The sequence below is a fragment of the Austrofundulus limnaeus genome, unplaced genomic scaffold, assembly GCF_001266775.1.
Source record: "Austrofundulus limnaeus strain Quisiro unplaced genomic scaffold, Austrofundulus_limnaeus-1.0 Scaffold453, whole genome shotgun sequence".
Lineage (NCBI taxonomy): Eukaryota > Metazoa > Chordata > Actinopteri > Cyprinodontiformes > Rivulidae > Austrofundulus > Austrofundulus limnaeus.
In genome coordinates this window covers 171124-181090 of record NW_013952855.1, presented here as the reverse complement: position 1 = coordinate 181090, position 9967 = coordinate 171124, and the positions used below count along the sequence as shown (strand labels likewise).

The window sequence follows — 9967 nt, the reverse complement described above, 5'->3', positions numbered from 1 at the left end:
CTGAATTAAATTGAATTGAAAATGCTGCACTGGAGCATCTGACCAGAGGTAGGGTCAGATATAAACACTGAACTTGTCAGATCATTATTTAAACTGCTCTGATTACACAACTACTTCAGAATGGACATGCTAACATGTAGTGTCCATTGCTGAACGTGACATCACAACATGCAGGTGGCATCAGTGCAGCGAGGGGCTCACACTGGAGTCTGATGGAGGTCGTACTTAAAATATGTGAACGTAACCGAATGTGTCACAGCTTCTGACAGTTAAGGTTTAATTTGTCTACTGAATTATGAGATCACTTCCTCTGGCTCTTTCTAATTAAGCAAACCTTGGTAAATATTTACAGTACTTCTCATGTGAGTTAAGGTCAGAATATCTGCACACTTTCTGCTCAGCTTGTAACCTGCATTCTTTTCTTTACTTGTAATTACTTTACTCCTATTACAATAAATCCATAAGAGTGTTTAATTCTTGAGTCCAGCCTTATTAAATAAATTAAATCCAACACTCAAGTCTTTAAATCTCACAAGAAAACTCACTATTTTACACTGTTTTAAGTTGTTTTCGTATATTTTATTTTGCCTGTTGATTTTTCTGGATACTTTTACTGAACTTACTTTATTGTTGATCAACTTTGTTGTTTTTAAATGTAACAAATACAAAAGACAGACATTCAAATGGAGTTAATGCAGTGCATCTATTTTCTATTTTGGATGTACATTTTTAAATATTAAGCAAAGTTTCCCACCCCATTTAACCTTAATAATCTGAAGCATCTTTACAGAATTTTTGTTTTTAATAAAATAAATAAAAGTTCTGTTAAATCCAAGGTTGTAAAACAACAAATTAAAAAGTGGGATGAACACTTGTGAAAGCTCTGGATGATGTAATGAATGGTTGTTTCATACCGTCAGTCTGTTTCTGGAGTATCTGAGCAACAGAAATGTGTCGTGAACTGAGTTGCGAGCCAAAGCTGTGCAGCCTCCGAGCTCAGAGGGTCTCCCATCACGATTGTGGTCATACAGCAGGGTCCCGTTTCCCAGCATCACCGATACGTACGGGAAGGTCCTCTGCAAGAAAGACAGGAGTCGAGTCAAACATACACTGAATAACAACAGGAAACAGATGCTGTGACTTCAGAGACTGTTCCTCTATCAGAGGCAGTCACCAGACTCTGGGCATTAGTTTGGTTTTATTTAAAGATCCTTCAAGGTTTTTATGAACTTCATGCTTGAGGATTCACAAATAAGACTTTCTAAACCACCTGACAGTATGTAAGTACTGGTAACCTTTATTTCTATAGCACCTTTCACAGACACAAATGTCACTAAGTGCTTAACAGAGAGCAAAAGGTCACAAATATAATATAGAACAATTTAAATAACAGAAAACTCAACTAAAAGCCTGTCTGAATCAAAATAAGATGTTTCTTAAAACAGTCAGAAGAATCTGAGCAGTGAAAGGACAGAGGGAGAGCGTTCCAGAGCCTCGGGGCCACATCTGAAAAGCTTTGTCTCCATGGGTTCCTTTTCAGTCATTTCACTCAGTACAACACACAGTTGTATATGGGACACACTCGCCCTCGCATGTCTGGCTGAAGCCACCTCTAATCACGTCTTTAGACCGGTGACGTGGTGACGTTGAACGTCGGGTGACAGGCTCCGCCTTCACCCTATAAGTTCGGAGTCACCAGCATCATTACTCATTTCTATCGCCCTTCACCTCACGATAGTCACCTCTAAACCTGAGTTCACATAGCTGCTGCTAGTTAGCTCAGCTTCTAGAAGGTCCTTAGGCTAGCTTTACTGGTGCTAACCRCGTTACCTGCTGGTTYGTGTGTCTGCCRCTCGACRCTACTTAAGTGACCTTTATTTTCTGCTGAAAATCTGTTTTGTGGTTCACGATGAGCACAAAACCACCTTCGAAGAAGCTGAAGTCTTCTGTTCGCCCCTGTCCTCAGGGGTGCGGCTTTAAGCTTCATGAGAAGGACCAGCATGAGGCCTGCCTGGCCTGCCTAGGAATTATTCATGCTCGACAGGCGCTTGTGGAGCCCGAGTCCTGCTGGGCCTGTGCCGGACTTTCGCGTCCGACACTGGAGAGGAGAGTGAAATTCCTGGAGAAAATGCTGGGGGAAACTGCTGTTTTCCGACAAGACCCGCTGCTCTCCGAATCCAGCCAGACGGCTCAGTCCGACGAAGACGAGGATTCAGCGGTCGAAGCCCCCGCCGCTAGCTGGGCGGACCAGGTGGAGCACGAGGCGGCCTCACCCGACATCGAGGGGGGCGAGACCCAGTTTCTACTGGATCTAAACCAAGAGGAGGACGATGTTCTGCAGATGGAGCAGGAGGTTCTCAGTCTGTCCGAAGATGACGAGGAGCTGTGTCCAGCTCACTCCACCCCCGCTGCTGCGAGGGTGGACCAGGATTTGTCCTTCTTGTCCCTGTGCCGCCGAGCTGCTGCTAAACTGGAGGTACAGCTCTGTAACATCTGTGGCTGGCTCTGGGGAAAGGAATGGCTTCTACTGTGGTGGCGCAGAGGCACCTGTGGCTAATACTCTCAGACGTTCCCGACAAGGACAGAGCGGCCTACATGGATGAACCGATAACGCCTACAGGACTGTTTGGTCAAGCGCTTGATGTCATCCAAACCAAATTTGAACAGAGGAAGAAGCAGGCTGAGGCACTTCGCTGCATCATCCCCAGACGAGATGCGAGGCTCAAGGACCCGAGCACATCCAGGTCTGCATCTCATCCTCCTCCGTTCAAGAAGGCAGCGACGCCCAGGACTTCAAAGCCCTGACCCGCCGAACCTTCCAGCAAGCCGCAGCCTCCCCRTCAATCGGCATGGAGCAAAGGCCCCCCTCCGAGTCAGCAGGACAGTTCAGCGGCTCGGAAGGTTAAGTCAAAGAAGTCAAAGTTCTCCTAACAGCAGGACTGTCTTCACAGGGACTTCAAAAACAGAGAGACAATGTTCAGCTGCAGTTGAAAAGACTTTTAAATGTTTGTGTTTCAGAAAAAGGCCCCAAGACGCATCGGGTTTCAAATGTTCAGTCTCTTCTGTTAATGTCCTGAAAAAAAATGTAGCCCCCTCCCTGGGTGCAATTGTGTTTTAAAATGCAAAACTTTAATAAACAGTTCTGCAAATGTTTTCAATGTGTCATTAAAGGATTATCTTTGTGCACAAACAAACACAATAAGCTGCGGGCGACAGTCAATAATGTTGTCCCTTCCCCATCCAGTGGAGGGCAGCAGCGACACGTCTCCAACAGTACGGCAAGTCAGTCACTTAGCAATCCCTCTCTGGCGCGCATGTGCACCTTCTCCATGGGTACAAAGAACTGTTGCTATGGGTTACAGGCTGCAGTTCTGCGTCAGGCCGCCTCGCTTTCGGGCCAWTGTAAACACAGTGGTGACAGACGAGGCAGCTGCCATTTTAAGAGAGGAAAATTGCACGTTGCTAACAAAGAGAGCTATTCGAGTGGATCCAGCTGCAGAAACACAAAAAGATCTGTACAGCCGTTATTTTCTTGTTCCGAAGAAAGGGRGCGGCCTGCGGCCTATTTTGGATCTGAGAGTGTTAAACCGGTACCTTCAAACATACATGTTCAAAATGTTAATGCTCAAACAGCTAATTCACTTGATCAGCCCGGGCGATTGGTTTGCAACCATCGATTTAACAGACGCCTATTTTCACATAGCGATTCACCCGGAGCACAGAAAATATCTCAGGTTCGTCTTCGAGGGTGTAGCCTATGAGTATCTGGTGCTACCGTTCGGTCTATCACTAGCTCCCTGCACCTTTTCAAAGTGCGTAGAAGCTGCGTTGACTCCTCTCAGGGAAAGRGGKGTCCATCTGTTAGCATATCTAGATGACTGGGCTCAGATCGCAAGCTCCAAGGAGCAAACATTAGATCAGCTGTCTCAGGTTCTGTCACACTTTCAGGCTTTAGGGTTTTTAGTAAACACCCAGAAAAGTCTATTGACACCAAGTCAGCAGTTTTCGTTCCTCGGACTAGAAATCTGCTCCTTGTCCTTATCCATATGATTCTAAAGGCTGAGTTATGGTCGCGCTCTGGAGCGCGCACCCTCGCCTGCAGTGGAGGTGTTTCATACTTTGCGTTTACGTTGTTGCAGATTTCTCCAAAATGACACGTGGAAGTACACTTTACAACTTGTGAAAATGCTGTAAGTAGGAGAGCAAAAGCTGGACAGACAAACAGACTGTGCACAAAGGCTGCGGCGCGCAGTGTTTGTGGAGACTCTCCAACATCACGTCACTTCATGTGAACTCTACTGAGACGCAGAGACTCGTTTCTTAATATCAGCTACGAAATAAACTAAGATCTATGTTCTACCAAACATCTAAGTTCCTCTGTGTTTACAGTAATTATGGTAATAAACTCGTGCGCAAAGTGATGAGCCAGTTGCACAACACAACAGTTTGCGCGCACACACACACCGACACACAATCACTCGTTTTTTGCGTGATAAACATATTTTATTCCTATTTTTACTTAGGATTTTTTTCACACTCACTTTATATTAAATTCATTATTTTTATGACTTTAGAAATCATTTCTGATCACGCAGGGATCAGTCAAACGTGTCCTTCACACATGCAGGAAGTATTTTGCATCTGTTTAACATATATTAATGAAGGCGTGTCAGGGGAGGTGTCTTACCTGCGCTCTGATGTACAAAAGAAGTGTGCGTGGATTCAGGTGTACGCACAGTTTGATACATCTGGATTTTGTTGTGCGTACACCATTTTCTGGATTTGATTGTACGCCACGTTTCAGTAAGAAATCCACGCAAGTCTTTGTGCATGAGGCCCCTGGTGTCCTTCATCTGAGGGACATGAAGGTTTGAATAAAGACCAGTGTCTTTATGGGGAGAGCAATGGGCCCATTTATGAGACGCCCACTCATATGGGTTCTTTATCCACCCCAACTCACCAGAACACTAACTACTTCTCAGTCCAGTGCTTTTCAGATTAAAAAAGGAAATGTATTTCTGGATGCAGACGCTCCTATGAAAGGACGTAAGCGGCATGAAGCGTTGTTGTGAAGACGTGCTGAAGTGGGAGTGTTGGAAACAGTAAGAAGTTTTTAAAGAAAGAGGAATGTCAAAACATTTAAATGTGTCCAAGTCAATTTTATTTTTGATACAGTATATACAGCATTCTCATAACAACCTTCAGTAATGAGAAAACACATTTGTCTTCCTTGTCTTATTTATTGTTTTTACTGCTCTTATGCTGCGTTCACACCGAACACGATTTCAGCTTCAAAATCGCAGCCAACGCTGAAGTTTGAAGCTTGTGCACTTTGAGGTCAGACGCAGGACAGCTCTTGAAGCGCTGCACGGCAGCAGCTCCCCGCCCCTCCCTCCTCTGTCGGSCTCTGTTTAATGTCGGACGAGGAAGTGGCTTTGCTTTATTTACAGAGAGCAAGAGCATGTCACGTTCATCAGATAATTAATTCATAATTAATTCACCAGATAATTCAGAGTAGAGGCTCACAGCTCGCTTTCAGGACTATTTTTCCAGTCTGATGAGTCGCTGCCACGCATTGCTGCGGATCAGGACACCGACTGCAGCACTCATTTCAGCTAAAGAGCTCCTCTCCATCTGTTTCAGGTTAGTGGACATCATTCAGTAAACTGTCCCGTCGGGAAATATGTCGCTACGTCACACAGTGGAGTCTCTCTGATTGGTTGACGCTGTGCGTCGAGCTGCAAAAGTTCAGATTTTCTAACTTCAGCAATTTGTGCATCAAGCACATCGAACGCTCAGATCGTTCAAATCGTTCAAATCGCGCTGCTCTAATCGCGCTTGAGGCGCCGCAGAACTTCCCGACGTTGCTTGAAGCGCGTCCACCATAGACTTTGTATGTAAACCTGCTGCTCCTGACGCTGAAATCGCGTTTGGTGTGAACGCACCATAAGTGTTGCTTTTAACAATTTTTTATTGTTTTTATTACTGTCCAATTTTTTTTTACTGTGGATGTTTTTTAAACAGCTTTATAAAGAAAGCAGTAGTAATAATTTTATTATTTATTAACTGTCTTTAGACATTTGTTATTATGTGGTAATAACAAATCTAGCTCCTATAACTCACAAACATTGGTGAGCTCAAATTTCCCCAACAACTCAGACGTTGCCCACTTCTGTTAAATTATTACCTCAGAGTTTATGGACACACACAGTGTGTTGGGTCTTTCTGCAACAGACCCAGTCTGGTTTGATCTTTCACTCTTAATGTTGTTCACTTCAAACAGAGGATAAAATCATTCCACATTTGTAAGTATACTTACATCATGGTTTCTGTCAGAATTAGGGTACGTATCCACAAACACACCAAGTCCAGTGAACTGGTTCATGTTGCCAAACACAGGACCTGCCGAGGCCGGAGCAGAGCACAAACAGAGGAGTAAACAAACAGCAGACAGAAATAATACTAAAGAATTAAGAACTACGTTGGCTGCCCACAAATGCATATATTTATTTTTTCAGTGTATTATAAACCCCTTTGCTTGGTTTTGAATGTTTGGAAAAAAGGTTAGGATTTTGATTAAGCATTTTGGATTTTGTCACAAAGTGAAACATTTTCTGCTTTCATTGAAACATGGTTCACACAAAACACCAAACTAACCTGATGCATCAGTATTTAACAAACAGGATCAGAAGTTCAATACGAGCAACTGAACTTTCTCTGGGGTTAATCAGAGGCACTTTAAATGATGGAAGCTGGGTCCTGACTCATATTTAACAAAGAATTTGATGTGATACGTTCATTCTGAACAGCCACATCCCAACTTATAAGAGGATGTGCAAACTTATGCACCCACTTTATTTTAGTTTTTTGTTTTCCCTCTAAAAGATTTCTGTTTGCTCTTCAGTTCAGTTGTACAGATTATAGCTCATATTAAAGTTCTGAAACTATTTATCTTGCTCTTGCTTTTCTCCTCTCATAATGTTTTTAAATGACAGCAGTGCCTGWGGGTTTGTGGAGAAAAAAAAACCCCAGATGAGCTGCAGGTGACAAAGTGCAAGTTCCAACAACGCTGACACAAAACAACACGGAGCAGGCAAAACAGAGAAAAACTGGTTCCTGCAACTGTCTTGTTCCACAGTGTTGGTTTCCTGCTGCACAGACACAGGGTGTAAACATGTGATCAGATCATGTGAACGTGTCTGAATTAAGTCTTTCAAACTGCAGGAGCATATTTTCCAAATATAATGCTCAACATCTGTGTTTTATAAGTGCTACTGTCAGTATTAAATGAAACATTTCATTAACAGTGTTGCTGTTTCATCACTTACCATTCTGCATGCGCTCTTTGGTGAGCCATATTGCAAGGCCATCCCCGTGTAAGTTCTTCTTTCCCTGGCCGTGGATTTTAAAGTAAACCTTCAGCTCCCAGTCACGTAAAACTAAAGGCTGAGAGAGAAACGCAGATAAACAGAAGAGTGGTTTGCACAAGGGCTGTACAAAATATCGAAAATTTATCAGCAGCATGTTCAATAGGTATATTGCAAAAAACGGCCTAAAGTGCAATAAATGTTGGACTCAAAGGATTGAATTTATGAGTTTTGTCACTCAGACAGAAGCTTGAAGTATTTGACCAATCAAATGGAGCACTTCATGTATTTGGTCAAATGAATAGATCTCTTCATATTTAAAAAAATAAAATCATCTGTCTATGTGTATAAACAGACAATATTTATGAATGTAGGCATGTATGTATATCTTTATATATGTATGGGTATGTGTATATTTTTTATATGCCTTCCATTTATTTATCCATTTATTTTTCAGGTGAGCGGACAGATGTTGGGTGTGTGGTCCTGTGTTTTGTTGGTGTACGTTTAATATAATCCTAATCGCTATTTCAGTCTTTCTATCTTTCTAATTACTTCTCTCTCTGTTTTTCTCTCTCTCTATTTTCTCTTCAAAAAAAAAAACAACATAATGGTGTGGAGGGGATGGCTATAAGGGGAGAAGGGAGGCCATCCCTAAAAAAATAAAATTAAAAAAAACAAAATCATGCTGGAATGGAAATGATTCTTTATTTGCTCTGAACCCAGAGCAGAAAGACATCAACACTACTAAGCACTGTTAGCGCACATCGCAGGTTTTCCTGATATCGTGCAGCCCTAGTTTTCACCCATCATCAAAAAGAATAAATAATTTCATGTTAATGAGTGTCTATAGGTGTAATGACAGTGTTCTCTCAGGCAACTCACAGCTACTCTACAGAACCCCTCAAAAAGAAAAGAAACAAAAAGGTGTTGAACCCGTCCAACCAGAGTCCAGAACCTGACTGAGCTGCTGCGGTGGAACCTGCAGCAGAAACCTGAAGGTCCTGAAGCAACACCACAAAGAAATAAGTAGGTCAAAATTCCTCCACACCCATGTGACAGACTGATAAAGTCCTGCAGAGAGCCGATACTGCTGTTACAGGAGCTTCTACAGGCTGCTGGATCACAGGGTGGAACCATTTATTTGTTTACACAGTTTGAACATGTTAGCTTTGTTTTGGTTGAATAAACAACAACATGATTGAACCTGTTAGATTTGAATATGTTTAAACTCCTGTAAATACCAGAGCGGTTTGTTTTTTTACACCCTGACTGATATGTAAAACCCCAGAACTGAACATTATCGTGGACTTTCTTCTTCCTGTGACAGTAACTGTATTTCCACTCGACAGTTAGGAGCGACTGTGCAACAACAGTCAGGATGAGGAAGATGAAGGTGTGGTTAGATGTGTGATAAAGGCTGAAGCACAGCTGCAAATGGCTGCAGGTGACTTACAATCCGACTCCACACAGCTCCCTGCCTGCTCTGCTGATCTGGGGTCAGCCTCACATGATCGGGGGTCACCATGGCCGTTCCCATCAAATCCCACTGTGAGGAGGTCGAGAAGCCCAGGCCTGCCAGAATGCAAGAATCCCAAAGAACTAATTAGTGTTTTATCAGTAGCTAGTTCTGAAACAATCAGATGATCCCGTCATGGTGGACAATCTGCAGCAGAGCAAGCTGTTCTTGCATGTTTTTAAATTCTGTTTATTTATACAGAACATTTAAAAACAACTGCTGTTGGCCAAAGAGCTGTGCACAAATCAACAAATACAGGTCCTTCTAAAAAAAAAAATCAGCATATTGTGATAAAGTTCATTATTTTCTGTAATGTACTGATAAACATTAAGTCTTTTATTGTTTTAATATTGATGATTTTGGCAAAAAAGTAAAGAAAAATCAAAAATCCCCATCTTAAAAAATTAGCATATCATGAAAAGGTTCTCTAAACGACTTATTAACCTAATCACCTGAATCAACGAGTTAACTCTAAACACCTGCAAAAGATTCCAGAGGCTTTTAAAAACTCCCAGTCTGGTTCATTACTCAAAACCACAATCATGGGTAAGACTGCTGACCTGACTGTTGTCCAGAAGGCCATCATTGACACCCTCAAGCAAGAGGGTAAGACACAGAAACACATTCCTGATCAAACAGGCTGTTCCCAGAGTGCTGTATCAAGGCATCTCAGTGGGAAGTCTGTGGGAAGGAAAAAGTGTGGCAGAAAATGCTGCACAACCAGAAGAGTTGTCAGTCAGTGATGGTCTGGGGTGCCATGTCAGCTRCTGGTGTTGGTCCACTGTGTTTTATCAAGGCCAGGGTCAATGCAGCTATCAGGAGATTTTGGAGCACTTCATGTTTCCATCTCCTGAAAAGCTTTATGGAGATGAAGATTTCATTTTTCAGCACGACCTGGCACCTGCTCACAGTGCCAAAACCACTGGTAAATGGTTTACTGACCATGGTATTACTGTGCTCAATTGGCCTGACAACTCTCCTGACCTGAACCCCAGAGAGAATCAGTGGGATCTTGTGAAGAGAAAGTTGAGAGATGAGAGACACAAGACCCAACACGCTGGATGAGTTTAAGACACAAGAC

The 9967-nt window shown here is 42.8% G+C and overlaps 1 protein-coding gene across 1 annotated transcript in view; it reads right to left on the bottom strand.

Moving 5' to 3' along the window:
• LOC106529579 (VIP36-like protein) overlaps window positions 1-9967 on the bottom strand; it is a gene marked incomplete at its 5' end in the record, with an annotated part of 17046 nt that overhangs the window by 5123 nt on the left and 1956 nt on the right. The window contains 4 exon segments of the mRNA XM_014025047.1: window positions 915-1076; window positions 6320-6402; window positions 7329-7446; window positions 8824-8942. Of these exon segments, the coding sequence (XP_013880501.1) occupies window positions 915-1076; window positions 6320-6402; window positions 7329-7446; window positions 8824-8942 (482 nt within the window).